Below are 18,372 nucleotides of genomic sequence, written 5' to 3' on the forward strand. Positions count from 1 at the left end.
ACCTTCTGAATCTCCCTCATATTCTTGAATGGGTGTTGCTTTTCTGCCACATTGTTTTTCTTCCTCTCAACTTTCCAATAATATGCTGGGATATAGCCCTCTGTGAAGTCATTTGTGACTTAACCTCTTTGTGGGGGGGTATTAGAGACTCTCAGCTGGACAACTACCAAATCAGCAGTCTTCCCCCTGTATTATGCGAACTGTACATCTTTTTTATGTAATTACTTATTTTCTGAGAAACTGAATTTGATTTTTCTGAACTTTAAGCCATAATCGTCATAATCAACAATAGTAATCGATTAAAAAGTATTACTGAAATAAAACAGACTCTTAAATAAATTGTAATTTAAATTGCAGACTTTTTCTGTCATATAGAAACACACGTTTAAAGATGTAGGTAACGTGTGTAAATGAAAGAAATAAAACCACGGTGAGAAATGATCGTGGTCCACGTTCTTCCGGACTACAGGGGCGTGTCCGTGGCCACGCCCCTTTGCGCGTTCCCGGGAGTTTCCGTTTCTTTCTCTTTTTTCTTTTTTTTTTTTTTCGCCCCTTGAAGAGACGAGCGGGTTCGTGTCAGGGTCCAGCGCCGTCGTGTCATTGTGTTCAGAGGGGGGGAAACGCGTGGTCAGCAGCACCGTCGGCTTCACTGCAGCGTTTCTGGTAAGCTGACACTTTACCAGAACTATCCGCGCTCTGCGTTGAAAAATGTTCACTTTTCTTCCTTTGATTACTGTAGAAACTACAGTAAGCAATGATTAATACTGATTAAACCTGTTAAAACATGGTTGTGTGGCTCCTGACGTTGCAACCACATTAATTGAGGCAGGAAATGTTTTTGTCTGGCGTGCTAATGTGAGGATGAACGCCACTCCCCGCCTGCCTTACCTAAACGTGTTCTGAAAGATTTTTACTGCGCAACCTTTCAGGTATGAAGGTTTAAATAAACATTTAACCGTACTTTGATACCGTCTTCGACACAGCCTGATAGTACAAATACGATCAAGATGTTCTGTGTTGGTTTTGGTTTAAACACAAGGGTAACTTCAGCCATTTCTGCTGCTCAGCCTGAAACATGGTTATGTGTCTATCTTTACAGGCCAGATTTTCCAATTGGTTTCAGTTGGTGTGTCTTAGTAGGGGGAAAACGGGGATTAACGTTGGGCAATTGCTTTGTTGCTACATTCAGTTCAGTTTAACTCTTCCTCTTTTTCTTATTGACCGTGTACAGTTTACCGTAGCGTTGGCGTCGAAAATATAAACTTCGCCTAAACAGTACATGGTTTTTCTTTTTTTTCCTTTTTATTTAAATCAATGTCCGTTTTCTTAATTAGCCTTTGTCTGCTTTGCTGGCAATGTTTCGGGCAGCCTATATTTATATGCAAACTCGGAATACAGTGTGGCTTGTTTCTCTGAAACCTTTGACTAAGGATTTACCGTCCTGCAGTATACATATAAATATAAATTTGAATAACTTAATTGGTACTTTCACTTCTTTAAATCCCCAAGATTGCAAAACTTCCCTTGAACCAAAAAGGGCAACATTGTGCAAGACTTGGCTTCAAGGTTGTATTAATTGTTAGAACAGTTATGTAGGATATTATCTTTATCTCCAGAAAGATCCGAACTATAAAAGCTATTTATTTTTTTATCACTCTGCATTTAAACCCCTGTTATTGAATAACTTCCTGTTTGAACTCTGTGCATACAGAACTAACTTTGTAAACAGGTCATAGTTATTTTTTGTCATCCAGAGTGTTTCCCTAAATATTCTTGTGTAAATTCAGTTTTATTTTCAAATAATCTGTAAACAAATGTGTTTATTTCATTCATGTCTTTAAGGAATCGGGTGGTGTGCAAAGCTGGACTTTAAACCAATCATGGATACAGACAAAAGTGAGGTTCTAGATATGCCAGAAACCCAAAATCAAGAGAAGACTGTAATGGAACAAGAGGGAAAACTAGAGGCAACAGTGGAACCAACAGACCCTGAGAATCCACCAGCTGCTGTGGAAGAAGCTGACCAGCTGGCGGCGAACAGTCATGCTGCACAAGTGGCGAGAGCTCAAGAAACAGAAGAGCCAGTTGTGGAAGAAAATGTGACACAGGAAAAAAAAGAAGCTGTGGTGGAAGACGGCATGGAAAAACTAGAAGAGGAGTTGGTGCCCTGTGCGGCGGCACCAGCAGAATCAGCCGAGTCATCAGAAAAAGTCTCTGACCCAGCTGCAGCTTTAGAGGCAAAACCAGAAAGCGCTGAACAGCAGACTGTGCCAGAGAATAACCCAGAGTCCGAACAGGCCCATGTGGCAGAGAGTGACCCTGAACCAGAGCCAGAGAAACCAGCAGAAACCGTACCACAGGAGGAAACTGTACCCAAACCAGCTGTGGAGAAGCCAGTGGAAACACAGCCCCCCAGCCAACAGGACACAGAACCAGAACAAGAGAAGACTGAGAAAGAAATGCCTACGACAGTGGAGACAAAGATAGAAAAAGAAGCAGTTGCAGAAACAGTGGTTGTAACGGAAGCTTCACCTGAGAAATCGGTGGAATCGGCAGCAATAGAAAAGAAGCCGTCAGACGAAAGTGGGCAACCTGTCCAGGATCCGAAGGAAGTGAACTCTGACAAATCCGAGGAAGCAGCAGTAGAAACTGAAGCTGTTAAATCTGTACAGGAGCAACCTGAGCCTCAAAAGGAGGAAGATCCGGTTCCTGCACCTGGTTCACTTTCTTTTACCCTTCTGGAGCATGAGGAAACCAAAGATGCCCTGCGAATTTCTCGCACGCTTATCGTCCTCAGGGGCCTTCCTGGAAGCGGTAAAAGCTTCCTGGCACGTTCCATTGCCGAAACCTACAAAGACCTGTGTTCTGTTTTCTGTGCTGATGGCCATGGTATAAAGCCTGAAAATCCTTCTGCTGAAGGCTACAAAGCTCTGGATGATGCCGTCGTGGCTTGCTGCAGCGAAGGGACAGCCTCCTCGATGCTGATAGTCGTGGATGACACCAACCACACCCACGATCGGCTCGCCCGCCTGGGAGAGATTGCGGAGGAACACAATCTTGTCCCTATCTTCTTGGAGCCACAAACCAAATGGAGCCGAGACCTGAGTCAGCTGAAAAAGAAGACCGGTTGTGGCCTGGAGGAGACCCATCTGGAAAAAATGAAGAGTTTACTTGAGGAAACATCCCTTCCTCTTTACTTTGGCTGGTTTCTTCTCTCTTCAGTACAGGTCAAGGTTGGGTGCACAGCAATGGACTTCCTGAAGACACTGGACACATTGGAAGCCTTTAAAAAACACATAGCGGACTGTGAGTGTCATTAAAATTGTCTTTAAGATTATTATTTGTGGTGTTACTGATTAAAAATTAGACTGGTTTGCTCTTAATTCAGTTACAGGACAAGCTGAGAAGGAGGTGGACCTGGAGCAGTACTTTGAGACCAAAGAAACCCTTCACTGCACCGCAAAGTTCTGCAATTATGGAAAAGCAGATGGCGCGAAGGACTATGCAAAGAATGCTGTAAGAAACTACTTTTACCGCTAATAACTGAGATAAATATTTTCATGTTTTAATCTTGTGCCATTTTCCCCGTGAATGCTCTAGGTGGTTACAAAATCCTACGGTTCTGTGTTCAGCCTGTTGCTGACCGCTCTATTCGTCACCCCTCGCACCTTTGGTGCCAGAGTATCTCTCACTGAGGAGCAGCTCCAGCTATGGCCAGCAGATACAAAAAAGGAGTCAGAGGTGGGCATCCCCAGATCTGCCTCCCTGCCTGTCGGAAGCCGCGCCCACATTACACTGGGCTGTGCGGCGGGCGTTGAGCCCGTTCACACGGGCCTAGATCTGCTCGAAATCCTAACCCTACCAGAGGGTGAGGCAGTCGAGGAGATGGAGCTCGGCTCGCTGCGATATTACGGTGAAGGGAGGTGGATGCTCAGTCTCAGAGAGCCTATCTGCGTTGCGGCTTGCTTCTCCAGCTTCTATGGATGCAAGGAAGTGGAGCCACCTCAAAAAGAAACGGCGAAGAAAAAGAAGAAATGTGCCATACTGTAGATGCAAAACGGGTGTGTGTCAGGGGGTGTGGTTGGTGAATTAAAACTTAGGCTTACTTTGTGAAAGGTTGGTGTGTTTGTGTAGCATTTAGGGTTTCAGTTGTAGCCACCCTAAATTCCCCAACTATGTGCCTTTTTTCAATGTTGATTTGCACCACAACCCAAAATGCCTTAGATACTTAGGCCTGTAATTGGTTCAGTATTTTTCTCATTACACAGTTGGCTGCAGTTTAGCATAGCCTCCTTCCACAGCTCCACAGTGTATTAAAAACGTAGGCTTTCTCATCGATAGACCAGTGTTCAGACACACTAGGTACTCTGATTGCATGCATCACAGGTTTGTATCAAGAAATGTCTCCATTACTAATGTGCTAAACATAGCTCTGTTTCTGAAACGGTGTCTCCCTTGCTGTAGTTTCATAATCCTATAACGTGTTTGTGCAGCCTAGGAAGTAATAGGGATTAGCTTTGGACCAAAGTTACTTGTGAAGTGTTAGATCCAAGGTCGGTTGTAGAGATTCTTCCTTGTAAAATCTCTGCGCTGTGCTTAGTTCAGAGGAAGAATGCTGATGAACTTGGCATTTGTTTCAGCGGTTTGCACTTGTTACTTATGAAATGCTGTGAATCTAAGCCAACATTTTGCAATCTTTTCTACTGCGCAATCCTCTTTAAAGAAAACATCATGTACTGCTTTTTGATTTGTATGCTGTAGCTGTAGTTTTCCTGAAGGGCAAGTCCTACTATGTGTAGCTCTTATGAATCACTATTTTTGCACTTTTTTGTACACTCAATAAAAAGAACATGCTTTGCTCCAATAGTCTGAGGGCTGTTTATAGATGTTGATGTACCCCCCCCACACACACACACACACACACCTTTATCTGTAGACGGTTGTCTACAATAAAGATTTACTGTTTCACTTGTAGTTGGAAGAATAAGCGAGCAGATGAAAAAGCATCTAAGGGGATTTCAGTTATGTGCATATTTTAAAACAAGATATCTAAACTGCCTGCTGCTACTTTGATGCTTTGTAAACCTATTTCTGCTTATATATATTGTCTGAATCTGACACTGGCTGCTGGGTAAACAAGTAGCAATGAGGACCATTTAAAATGAGCAATTATTTCCCCGGGTTATCTTCTGACACTTCTTTTAATATGAATATTCTGCATATCATAAAATGTCAAAAAAAAACTAGCTTTGGTATTACTTTAATTTTACTGAAAGGTACAGCAAGGTCACAAACTTTTGAATTATTTCTAAAATGTTTTAGAAAATATGACATCAGCAATATCTCACAATTGGTGTATACAAAAAAAAGATTAATTGGTAAAATCACAAACAATTCAATGCAATATGTAAATATTAATGCAATTTTTTAATTTAAAAAATGCTGTAAGATATACAGTTCCATCTAAATGAAAAGTCTCATTTCAGAAAAGTTTTTTTTAAACAGTTTTTTTTTTTTTTTTGCTTAATTGCATGCAGAGTAATGTTTCAAGTGTTTATTTCAGGTACTTTGATGCTTCTGCTCACAGCTAAAGAATCTCAAATTTTCTTAAAAGTAGGCTATGTAAGACCATTACCATGACCATTGTTATAACCTACACAACCAAGAAGATTGTCAAGTTTTCGGCCTTCAATAAGGAGAAGCATATTCATGTAAAGTGGGAGGAAAAAGTGTCAGAAAAAGGTACATAAGCATGAAATCCAAGCTTCTTGAGGTACAGTGTAATGCTTCCATAGTCAGTGAAGATATGGGTGGATCACTGTGTTTTATAAAGTCCAGAGTCAGAGCAGCTATCTACCAGTAACCCTTAAACGGGCCTCTGATGACATGCTTTATGGAGATGCTATCATTTTGCTGCAGGATTTAGCATCTGCCCACTACCAAAAGTACCAACACCAGCTTTTATGACCTTGATATCACTGTGTTTTATTGTTCTTTTTCAGTTTTTTGAGAAGATTTTATATGTAGTATCAGCTACAGGCTATGATTATCAAAATTAACACAAATGTTTGAAATGTAGGGAATCTATGATCTGTAAGTGTATCATTTTGAACTGAATAACTGAAATTACTTAACTTTTAATGATATTCCAATTTATTGAGGTGCACCTATAATATTTAATTACACAAACAATAATAAAAAAAAAAAATTAATTCTCAATCAGAAATGATACAAGTGACTTCTTGCATCATTATTTTCATTTAATCTACATTCATTTAATGTGAAAGGGCTAACTTAAGTCAGTTTTGAAACATTTGCGTTGTTGTGAAATTTCCTACAGTGTGTGAATGCAGCAATAGAGTGCTGGTGGGATGAGCCAATGAGAGGCCAGGAAACATCAGCTAAGGGTATGAGGAGAGAAAGGCAGGGTAGAAAACTAACAGCAAGCCTTTTTCTCAAGCGTCAGGCAGTTACCACAGGCCGAGAGTGGAGCAGATGTGCCGAGGACCTCCACACATCCACCTACAGCCCAGCTCTCCTACTGTGAAAGAAAGAAAATAAGGTAAAACTTTTTAACAATGAAATTTAAATCTGTTTTTGTTCTTTATTTAGTCTTCCTCTGTGTTTTTTAAGAAGATACATAAAAACAAGATTTAATGCTGTTCTACTTTCTCCAGTCTACAGTTATCATAACATTTCAATAATAAGACTGAATGTTTTTGATATTTTTCTTTCTTTTTTTTTTGCAGATGAATGAAACAAGTTGAGTCAATCATTTTAAACGGTGCCTGAATCATTTTCAACCATACACAGACTGTGCAAATTTGTTTCTCCTATTTTCTGTGCATCCTCTCCAACCATCCATCATGGCCTGTTTTGAAGAATTCTATTGTCTGCCATCTGTACCATTGTTACTGTGACTGTGTTTCATTGATATTTAGTACCTTTGACAGGCCAGGTACAGAAAAGAAATTGCACGATAAATGGAAACTGTTTGAATTTTGGATCATCCTGGCCTGAAATCAGTTCTGTGGTGACTCTGGAACAACAGTGATCAATAATGAAAGAGGTCCTCGCCTGTCCTATTTATCCATTTAAGAAATGACTGCCAGAAGAGAGGAAACAGCTGGAGGTGACATCAGGGCTTTCAGTTTAATGAAATCCATAGATGGCAGGAGCTCCATTCTTGCACGCTTTTAGAGGTGCTAATTAGTGCAGGCTTGTCATATTTTATATCCTATAAGTGAGTAAAAGTACAAGTAGTGATAATATTTAACCTCGATGGACTTGGGAACTCAGCTGGACTCAGAGATTTACGGTGTGTAATTCTGATCATTACATTAACAATTATAAAAGGCTGGAAAGCTTGAGCAACAAGAGCTGACTTATTAGGCAAATTATTTTCTCATTTAAATGTGAAAATAATTGAGAAAATGCCTGCCAGTTTTGTGAGACATTGACAGCGATGCTAAAATAATTTTTTATTTTAGACCAGAGCCAAAGCCAATTTACAACATATATAACACTTGTTTAGTGTCATATAATAATTATTGGAGACACAGACCAGGCTTTTACTAACCAATAACGATTGCTAAATTCTTCTGTGGACTGACATGGCGATTCAAATTATGTCTTACTCCAACTATGCACATAAAAAGTTGTTTGTGTTTATATTGGTTTAAGTCATCTATTAAAAGAAACAAACATAACCCTGCAAAGGAAAAAGAGTGGTGCGGCTTCCTAGATAGAGGTGATAATTTCGAATTTAACATAAAAGCCTTCAGCATAAAGGACCCAAACATGTATCTAATCTTTCACAAAATTTAAATCCCTTTTTAGTTTTTGATGTAAAAAAAATTTGGTTATTTTTGGTCAGAGCCAATGAAAGGAGTATTTGGAGAAAAATTAATCCATTCCTATTCATTATCAAATGGTATATTCATATGTAACTTAAAGTAACAGCAAAGTAGATCTGAGCTTGTAGATGTAAGAGTATTTTCAATGTACTACCTACATATTTTTTGTGAACTTAATTGGTTTGTGTTTACTAATCTTAAAAGTATAATTCATGTTGTGTCTGATGTTCAGTAAATTGGAAGAATATAAACTCTTAATGATCTACCTCCTTACACGTTCAGCGTTTCTGAAATTGAAACTAGAGTGCTGTTGTGAGTCATGCACATTGAAAATTTTAGGTCAGTTAGAGAAAGGTATGTGCAAAGTGCAAAGGTCACATCTCCACCCATTTAGCTGTAAAATTTATAGAAGCTATCACTGGTTATTGATTTTATTTTTCCTTTTACTTCTGTCTGGTCTGGTGGGACCATTGAACCTTTTGGCCCACATGCAAACCAAGTATTGTGGAAAACTAGCGCTGCACATTGCCCTGAACACACCACTAGCATTATGCTTCTTTCAGAAGAGATGGGCAAGCTGATGAATAAATAGAGCTAAATAAATGGCAATCCTAGAAGAAAATCTGGCTACAAGATTTGAGACTAGGGGTGTGGTTGCCCAGTTTAATACACCCAGGGGTGTAAACACTTTTCAGTTTAATACGTGTCTTCATAACACTGATGTTATTTTGTGAAATTGCAATGTTTTTTTTTCTTTAAAGAAAAGAAATATTTTAGGCTAAGTTATTTGCTGTAAGAAGTGGAAACATCTCATGAACAAAAATGATTATCAGCAGATTAGGAATTTGTATCAGCCTGGATCAAATGTGGCTTTCTTAGAGGCAATGTGAGCTTCCAGTGATCCTTTGGTTCTACATTTGATCTACATTTGGTTTCACTTTTCTTTCTGCCTTGGGCGATTTTCCTTTTAGACATTACATCTGTTTGAGCTATCTTATTGTCATGTTGCTACTAAACAAATTCTTTCTGTAGAAACCAGGTACACATATCCTTTAAGGGAATCTTGAACAAATTTTCTGCTGATGCCTTGTCAATATTTCTGGCTTCTATCCACAATCCTCTCTTCACATCTATGTCTTTGTTCATCTAATCATTTATCTGTTTATCTTCCCATCCACCCCTCTTTGCAACCCCTCCCCCAGGCCAGGCTATCTTGAGCAGTCATGTCAGCCAAAGCCATCTCAGAGCAGACAGGAAAGGAGTACCTCTACAAGTACATCTGTACGTCGACGCCAGTCCAGAACAGGTTCTGCTACGCCAATGTGACAGCTGAAACTGACTTTCAGCGGCTGACGCAGGATCACCCATGGCTGCTCACAGAGGTGAGACAGGAGAGCTCATTTTGACTAAAGTGTATGTGGATAAAGATGTTTTTCTCTAGCTCATTAAACACCTGGAGAATAAATGAGGGAAAAGCAGGAGAACAATCTCAGCTTTATGGAGACAGTCACTCAGCCTGGCAGCAGAGTGGTCACTTGGTGCTCGTTAGCCAAAATCACAGACAAGAGAGTGATGCTTGAGCTCTGTTAGTGGAACTAAAAAGCCTAAGAGACAGATAAATTCTCACTTTGCCTCCATAACTGGGTATGAACGATTTTTCCTCCTCTCCTGACAGTAGAACTGTTGCACACTCTTTATAGAAGCTAATTTAATTACGTGGTTACTTATCTTCCAGGGTAAAACGTCATTCTCCATGTCTCTACCTCACGACTGAATGTTTTTATCAGGAATGTAAAAGGAGGATGCAGAGGGCAGATCCACAGAAATGCCTGCTCCGGTAGAATTGATTAAGAAATAACATTAACTTTCACCCTCAACCCTGTCTTCCTTTGGTTACTGGCTAGCCCCCAGATAGTAATGGCTCCACTGTCATAAGTCATTCTCTTTATTTGACTTTTAAGGGAAGAGAGGGGGCCTAGGATGGTGGGGATTTGATCCAAGTTTTCATTTACATCATCTGCAGCGGGCTTGTTAATGGGATAACTTTGGAGGAAAAGATTTGATGATGATCCAGTTAATTTTTGAGAATAGCCTGAATAAATAAGTTCCTGTGCTCTTATTCTATAACACAATTACAAAAATAGAGTTTTAGGTCTAATTCAGTTTACTAATTAACTACACTTTTGTCTCAGAATTGTTTGCATCCATTCATTAGAAGGAAAATTATAAATGATTATTAAGTTGTTGTTTTTTTGTAAATACAAATCTGAAAAGTGTGGCATGCATATACTGGTCCTTCTCAAAATATTAGCATATTGTGATAAAGTTTGTTATTTTCCATAATGTCAAGATGAAAATTTAACATTCATATATTTTAGATTCATTGCACACTAACTGAAATATTTCAGGTCTTTTATTGTCTTAATATGGATGATTTTGGCATACAGCTCATGAAAACCCAAAATTCCTATCTCACAAAATTAGCATATTTCATCCGACCAATAAAAGAAAAGTGTTTTTAATACAAAAAACATCAACCTTCAAATAATAATGTACAGTTATGCACTCAATACTTGGTCGGGAATCCTTTTGCAGAAATGACTGCTTCAATGCGGCGTGGCATGGAGGCAATCAGCCTGTGGCACTGCTGAGGTCTTATGGAGGCCCAGGATGCTTCGATAGTGGCCTTTAGCTCATCCAGAGTGTTGGGTCTTGAGTCTCTCAACGTTCTCTTCACAATATCCCACAGATTCTCTATGGGGTTCAGGTCAGGAGAGTTGGCAGGCCAATTGAGAACAGTGATACCATGGTCAGTAAACCATTTACCAGTGGTTTTGGCACTGTGAGCAGGTGCCAGGTCGTGCTGAAAAATGAAATCTTCATCTCCATAAAGCTTTTCAGCAGATGGAAGCATAAAGTACTCCAAAATCTCCTGATAGCTAGCTGCATTGACCCTGCCCTTGATAAAACACAGTGGACCAACACCAGCAGCTGACACGGCACCCCAGACCATCACTGACTGTGGGTACTTGACACTGGACTTCTGGCATTTTGGCATTTCCTTCTCCCCAGTCTTCCTCCAGACTCTGGCACCTTGATTTCCGAATGACATGCAGAATTTGCTTTCATCCGAAAAAAGTACTTTGGACCACTGAGCAACAGTCCAGTGCTGCTTCTCTGTAGCCCAGGTCAGGCGCTTCTGCCGCTGTTTCTGGTTCAAAAGTGGCTTGACCTGGGGAATGCGGCACCTGTAGCCCATTTCCTGCACACGCCTGTGCACGGTGGCTCTGGATGTTTCTACTCCAGACTCAGTCCACTGCTTCCGCAGGTCCCCCAAGGTCTGGAATCGGCCCTTCTCCACAATCTTCCTCAGGGTCCGGTCACCTCTTCTCGTTGTGCAGCGTTTTCTGCCACACTTTTTCCTTCCCACAGACTTCCCACTGAGGTGCCTTGATACAGCACTCTGGGAACAGCCTATTCGTTCAGAAATTTCTTTCTGTGTCTTACCCTCTTGCTTGAGGGTGTCAATAGTGGCCTTCTGGACAGCAGTCAGGTCGGCAGTCTTACCCATGATTGGGGTTTTGAGTGATGAACCAGGCTGGGAGTTTTAAAGGCCTCAGGAATCTTTTGCAGGTGTTTAGAGTTAACTTGTTGATTCAGATGATTAGGTTCATAGCTCGTTTAGAGACCCTTTTAATGATATGCTAATTTTGTGAGATAGGAATTTTGGGTTTTCATGAGCTGTATGCCAAAATCATCTGTATTAAGACAATAAAAGACCTGAAATATTTCAGTTAGTGTGCAATGAATCTAAAATATATGAATGTTAAATTTTCATCATGACATTATGGAAAATAATAAACTTTATCACAATATGCTAATATTTTGAGAAGGACCTGTATATTCAGTCCCTTAGTTATTTCTTTACTCTGATACCTCTAAATAATTATGCTTTATTAGATCAGAGAATAAAGAGGGTAATTCCTTTTTCGATTTTAAATGTGTGAATATGTCAACAACTACCTTTTGAATCCTTCATTATTTTAAAATTTATTATATTAGATATAGCACTGGAGTGCTTATTAGCCTAACAGGTTATTAATGTATGGAAGGTAAAAACTTAATTCATGTTGTTTTGTTTTTCCTTCCACAGAGGCTGGTGGTGAAGCCGGACCAGCTGATTAAGAGGAGAGGCAAGCTCGGTCTGTTTGGCGTCAATCTGGACCTGAATGGGGTCAAAGAGTGGCTCAAGCCCCACCTTATGAAAGAGACGATGGTACGTCATGCACTCTTCCTGCCGTTTCTCAGAGAATTAATTATACTCGAGCCCCTCCATTTGAATGTGCTCCTGAAAACTCACCAATCAGTATGGTCCCTGCTGTTGCTTAGTCTTACTTCTTCTATTTCTTTTTTTGTCTATCATCCCTGTATAAATTTAGTATTTGTATAATGGGCTGGATTCATATTTGTCTCGACAGCTGTGTGTTTGTTTGCAGATATTAAATCAGTCCAGTCAGCTGAGGCGAGCTCTGCTGCTGAAGCAATAGTCCGTCCATCAATGTAGCTCTGAGATGCTGCTCTGCCTCATATACCAAGAAGAGTCTATTAAGGGAATAGATTGTTCCATGGATTAGTAAAGGAGAGTGTTTTTGTCCAGCAGCCATGAGACCAGTTTCATCTGACCTGTCTTCACAGGTCAGATGAAACTGTCACCAGCTGCTTTAGTGGCAGTAATTAAAAATAAATGTCGCTGTGTTGTGAAGAGCATGTTGTTTTATGCCATTTTTATTGTGGGTAGTGTCACCTCCCTAAATTTCTGCAATACTATATGTTTTCCTTTCTTCTACCAGTGATAATAGCTGGGTTTTATTGTTTTTTTTTTAAATGTTGGAATTTTCTGCATTTTTCATTAATGTTGGTAAATTGTGGCACTTGTTTACAGATGACATTTAGTCAACATAAACTGCATTCTGTTTCCTCATTTATCTTTCTAGGCTCAAGGTCCCATGTGAGATTTTTTATCTAATAGCCTTTTTTTTTTCTTCTCACCACCGTCATCCACCTCCTCTTGTTTCTGTATTCTTTGAAATGGCATCTCTTTCTTTCTTCTCTTCTCTCATTCAGCTTGTTATTCCTTTTGCCAGTTTTTCTTTAACAGGAGAAACAATGACAGCTTCCACCAATTTATGTGTGCCTGTGCCAGTGGTCCTACCTGACAAGTTTCCATTTTTTCTCCCCCCCCTTCGGTCCAGTCTGAAAACGAATAAAGGGGACAAACATCTATTATTTACAGTCCATAAAAATGCTTTGGTTATTTTAGAACCACTAAGAATTTGTGTCAGTATGTTAATTTTGTTTTGTTGCTAGTTTACAGGTGGGAAAAGCTAAAGGCACTCTCAAAAACTTCCTTATAGAGCTATTTGTCCCTCATCAAGAGGTAAACCACCCATTCTGGATCTCTGAATCTGTTGAAACTGCTTAAATTGGGAATCCTACACATTTGTCAGGTCAAAATTCCAGATTTTTCCATATTTAAATATAAAAGTTCAATGTGTCAGTCTATAACTTTGCAGCCTGAAAAAATGGATGGATGGATTAGACAATATTTTCAATATTATATTTTATTTTTTCAAACCAGGGAAATACAAAAATAAGTATCTAGATGTTTCGACTGTGTAGGAAACATGTAAAATATGAGACTCCTTAGTGTGTCTGTGATGGGAACCACAGTGGTCACAGTGGTTAATTAAACATATGATGTATAAACATTTTTCCAATACTCCCTCCTTCAGGAGGAGGAGTTCTACGTGTGCATATATGCCGCTCGGGAGGGGGACTACGTGCTATTTCACCACGAGGGTGGGGTGGATGTCGGAGACGTAGACGCCAAGGTGCAGAAGCTGCTAATTGGGGTGGATGAAAAGATCAGTGAAGATCAGGTGAAGAAAGAACTGCTAACTAAGGGTCCCAATGACAAGAAGGCGTAAGTATGAAAAAAATCTGAATAAAAGTAACAACATGATTTAATAAATAATTATATTAATGTATTGCAATATTTATATTGCAACTATTTTGTACGAGAAAACAAAAAATGATTCAATTAAACTGAACCTACAAAGTGATGAAGGACCAGCGCTCTCAGATTGGGAGTAAATGCCAGAGAGGAGGAATAAATGGGCACATGGTTCCATTAAACAAATGACATTTTCCTCTTTGGCTTTGCCTTTCTTCGATCAGCCTCCACCCCCACCTTTTTTTATGCTCCAGCGACATTCAAAGCACGTCCATGTGTTTTGATAGAAAGGATATAATAGCATATCCCCCCGATGACCCCCACCAATCCATCTTCTTAGAGGCACTCTCGTGACAGCAGATTCTGGCTGGACTCACTGTCTTGGCTGACATTGAAGAAGCAAACCCAGAAAGCACTCTGCCAACCCTATCTTGCCTCCTCAACCCAAACACACACTTCAGAATGAAAACAGGATCCCTGTTTTTCTGTCCTTCCCATCACAGTCCAACTTGGGGGAGGCAGAGTTTCTTTGGGTCTGTGTTACAGTTTTCACCCAGGGCCCTTTGTGATTACAAATCTCCGAGCTGCTTGCTAAACTGACAGGCAGGAGAGGACAGCAAGTTGCTGCCCCCCTCCTTACTCCTCCATCCCCACCTGCCTGTTTTGAGATGTGATGGTGGAGGAAAATCAAATGTCTCTGCTTCTAATTTCCAGGAGGACTGTTTCTCATTCTGCTGATCCGTAGCAAACCTTTAGTGATGTGTGCTACAGTTTGTAGCTCTTTGATTTGCATTGAGATTCTAATTGTTTACAGAGTATATTGGATTGCATCTGTAGATTTGACTTCATGCACATGCTTTGTTTTGCACAATAGATTTTTTCCTATCGGATAATTCTTCCAATACAGAAATAAAGATAAATATTGGAACATAGAATTTCAAGCTCTACTTTATGCATGCATATAAAAGAAGAGTCTCAAACTTTGAAGACCGTCACTACCTCTAAGCACATTACAGATTTTGTGATTTTGATTTATACAAAAAGTGGATTTTTGGATGTGCATATATTTTCTAGACTGGACTTATAAATACAAAACAAACATGTGCAATTAAGCTAAAAAAAAACATTTTATGTGATACATTGTAAAATCTCGCACTTATATTTGCACATTGTATCCAGTATAACTGCTGGACATTCTGTGGCCTCAGTTGTATCAGTTATGTTTCATACAGTGTTTTAATTTCAGACCAGTCAGCTTTTATTCATTTTAGTTCAGTTCTCAAGGCCACCTGAACATCTTGTTTGTTCTGCAGTGGCTTCTATTTCTCTCTTTTGGAAGCAATGTAACTATAGAACTTAGAGATGTTTTAAAGCTTTTGCACATTACTATACATTACAAAACAAGCATTAATAGATTAGAAAACAAAATATAAATATATTATTTATATATTTATTTATTTATATAATATATATATTATGTATAAAGATATTTTGAAACAAATGTTTTTTTCTTTTTCAGAGTTTCATTTTGCTTTGCATTGCTTTAATGAGCACCAAAAAGCAGTGAGCCTTGATTATTGCAATCCTGTACACTGAAATAAATCTTATGTCTCTTGACTTTGAAACTATGAGTAAAGTCAACTTTTGGATTTGCATGGGCTCAACTCTGACAAACCTAAGAACATTCAGGACAATTTACAACTATCAGTTGAACACAGGAAAACACATAAACGTACATTCTGTGTTAAAAATAACTCATTACAACAACTGGAGTTTAAGAGATAAAATCAGTGCATTTAACCTAAAGGGGGTGTCAGGTTTTACAGTGTACAAGGACAAATGTGTGCTTTATCATCATCCCCTTGCAGTGTTCTTGCCAGCTTCATCGTCGGACTCTTTAACCTGTATGAGAACCTCTTCTTCACGTACTTGGAGATCAACCCTCTGGGTAGGTTATCGTTGATCCAGTCTGCAAAAACAGTAAAGATAGAAAATAGAAATAGAAAATCCAACCTTTAGAGTTGGTTTATTGAGCTGGAGAAATGAAAGCTCAAATTGTTATTTTTTGTTTTACAAATCTGTCCATTCGTTTTAAATAAATGTAACTTTAACCTTTATTTAGATATATAATTAACTTCTTTAAGTTGACCAGTGTTCATAGGAATGTCTATCTAGTAATCCATACTTTCAATTTCCCTGATGTAGAAATATGACAGGCTCTTTCTCTTAGCCATTAAACACTAGAGGGAGAGGAAAAAAATCCCCATTGCTCAGTAAGAAAACTGCAGCATGCTGAGGCATTTTGGGTCACCATTAGACTATCAATATGCAAGCCAGTTGATTGGAAGTCAACTCAAAAAAAGCATCTTGGTTCCTACCATCACAAACATAAATGTGTGGAGTTTCCTAACTGGAACTGTGTGCCTTGGCCAGATGGGACTAAGATTAAGCTTTTTAGCATGAAACACTTAAGTTGAGTTTGGAGTTAAGCAAACAGTGAATATGTGGAAAAGCACCTTATGTCCACTGCTTAGCATGGTGGGGGATCTGTGATGCTGTGGATCTGGTTCTCCACCAAAGGCCATTGGACCCATTTTATAGAGCAGGGCAGGAAGAACCTTTTTAACTGCCAGGACTTTTTGAATTAAAATATGGCGGCCTCCGTCAGAACATTAAAAATTTGTCATAAGTGGGTCTTTAAACAGGATGATTCAAAACGTATGTTCAAATTAACAAAGAAGTGGTTCATCAGACACAAAACAAACCATCCATCATCATCATCATCACAGTCTCCAGACCTTCTTTCCTGATAGCTGGGAGTTGAACAAAACATTGGTACCAATAATTATGGAACTGTTGATTTAGTATAAAACAGTTATTTATGTATGTGGAATTTGTTTCCTCTGTGAATTAATGTACTCAAATTAACAATAGACATTATACTTTTGTTTTCTTAGAACATCCTGCTGCAATAAAAGATTAATTAATTGTAAGGCTATCAGTCATCCTCACCAGAGCTGCAATACATTTGGTCCATGTCTGCATGCTTTATCTGTAAATGCCATCATAAATGCATCCTTTCCTTTTTCCCCACACAGATTCATTATTATGTTATATTTTGAAATAAGAAAGAGTACATCAAAGTGGAATTGTAGAGGAAAACAGCATTGCATAATAAAACAAAATATTCTGCCCATTTTTAACATCAATGAAAGAAAACATTAAATAATTCAGACGCTTCCTGTTTGATGAAGGCAGCATGGGTTTCTAATGAAGTAATTGGGCATCAATACATGCCTTGTGGCAGCTGTTCATGTTTATGTGGCTATGCTTTGATAACCAGCCACTTCCTCTTCTTCATTTCCTCTACATCTCCTGCTGGACAACAGGAGGGTTGTGGGTCACCTGTTTCTTCTGTTAACTCAGCCAGTCTCATAGAAGGAAGAGTAAAGATCTAAACATGTTGTTTCCTTCCTGTGTTAGTGGTGACAAAAGATGGAGTGTATGTGCTGGACATGGCAGCGAAGATCGACGCAACTGCTGATTACATTTGCAAATCCAAGTGGGGTGACGTGGAGTTCCCTCCGCCCTTCGGCAGGGAGGCATACCCTGAGGTGAGGAGAGGCAACAGTCATAGCATTAAAGAGAAAAATGCCGGCAGAGGATGTCAAGTAGGAGGTACATGAGGAAATCAGCAATCTGAACAGCATTATAGAACCCTGTCTCATCATGTCTAATTAGATTTACTCAAAATGTTCAGTAGGCCATTTGTCAGTAACCTTTAATAAAGTTAAAGCTATTCTGAATATCTCTCTCAATAAAGCAATGAGCTGGAGCTCTGAGTTGCAATGAGCTGCAACTGAGCTTTACATCTGACTTTCTGTTTTTTCAAAAGAGGATAATTTTTTGTTTGTTTCTTTGTTTGTTTGTGTACTGGGCGCTGGTCATTTTGTTCCCTTACTATTTAGAATTTTTGCAGTTTTGGTAATTTCTTAGCCAACTTTTTCGTATATAAAACTGAGCTGCTTGCTACTTTGAGCATGCTGTCAAGGATGGCTGAGGTTTGATAGGGCCAAAGTGCAGGCAAGAGGACGGGACTCATGGTGAGTCGAAGAGTATTTAATAATACCTTAACTAAAAATTTACAGAACTGAACATAAGCTGGATTACAGGCAGGAAGATGGAAACATGGAACAGGGAGGTAAGCAGGGTCGTAGACATCAGGAGGAACCAGTGGTAAACAATGAAAATAGGGGAGTATATGTACTGAGGAAGGAAGGAGAATGGACCAGTAAACCAAGGGAGGTATTCAGAGGGAATCAGGGACAGCTGATGGAAGAGGGACTGAAGAGAACTGAGGGAGAGTGACAGAAAACAGAAACATCTGAGTGAACAGAAATAAGTAAACAAACAATAAGACTAACTAAACATAACCTGGGCAGAACCCGATCTATAAGGAAATATAAACCAACATCTAACACAGGAATCCAGGGACAGGTAACA

The 18,372-nt window shown here is 39.3% G+C and overlaps 2 protein-coding genes across 2 annotated transcripts in view; both read left to right on the plus strand.

Moving 5' to 3' along the window:
• The first annotated feature begins 517 nt into the window (after nucleotides 1-517).
• Nucleotides 518-4,866, plus strand: LOC124863688 (2',3'-cyclic-nucleotide 3'-phosphodiesterase-like). The gene is made up of 4 exons (XM_047358118.1): nucleotides 518-663; nucleotides 1,843-3,306; nucleotides 3,389-3,516; nucleotides 3,601-4,866. The coding sequence occupies exons 2-4, from the start codon at nucleotides 1,881-1,883 to the stop codon at nucleotides 4,048-4,050; spliced, it is 2,004 nt and encodes a 667-aa protein (XP_047214074.1). The 5' UTR covers nucleotides 518-663; nucleotides 1,843-1,880; the 3' UTR covers nucleotides 4,051-4,866.
• A 1,570-nt stretch (nucleotides 4,867-6,436) lies between these two features.
• The window catches only part of LOC124864171 (ATP-citrate synthase-like), a 29,430-nt gene continuing 17,494 nt past the window's right edge, over nucleotides 6,437-18,372 (plus strand). Inside the window, exons 1-7 of the mRNA XM_047358835.1 lie at nucleotides 6,437-6,562; nucleotides 9,059-9,238; nucleotides 12,010-12,132; nucleotides 13,231-13,293; nucleotides 13,649-13,839; nucleotides 15,738-15,817; nucleotides 17,353-17,483. Coding sequence (XP_047214791.1) covers nucleotides 9,080-9,238; nucleotides 12,010-12,132; nucleotides 13,231-13,293; nucleotides 13,649-13,839; nucleotides 15,738-15,817; nucleotides 17,353-17,483 — 747 coding nt within the window. The 5' untranslated portion in view covers nucleotides 6,437-6,562; nucleotides 9,059-9,079. The remainder of the gene's footprint in view (nucleotides 6,563-9,058; nucleotides 9,239-12,009; nucleotides 12,133-13,230; nucleotides 13,294-13,648; nucleotides 13,840-15,737; nucleotides 15,818-17,352; nucleotides 17,484-18,372) is intronic.

The sequence above is a fragment of the Girardinichthys multiradiatus genome, chromosome Y (assembly GCF_021462225.1).
Source record: "Girardinichthys multiradiatus isolate DD_20200921_A chromosome Y, DD_fGirMul_XY1, whole genome shotgun sequence".
Taxonomy (NCBI): domain Eukaryota; kingdom Metazoa; phylum Chordata; class Actinopteri; order Cyprinodontiformes; family Goodeidae; genus Girardinichthys; species Girardinichthys multiradiatus.

Excerpts from the sequence above, each read along its gene's own strand:
- LOC124863688 (XM_047358118.1), top strand. The coding sequence starts at position 1,881 with ATGGATACAGACAAAAGTGAGGTTCTAGATATGCCAGAAACCCAAAAT. Across the intron at positions 3,307-3,388 it reads TAAAAAACACATAGCGGACT|TTACAGGACAAGCTGAGAAG; the intron begins GTGAGTGTCATT and ends CTCTTAATTCAG. Across the intron at positions 3,517-3,600 it reads AGGACTATGCAAAGAATGCT|GTGGTTACAAAATCCTACGG; the intron begins GTAAGAAACTAC and ends TGAATGCTCTAG.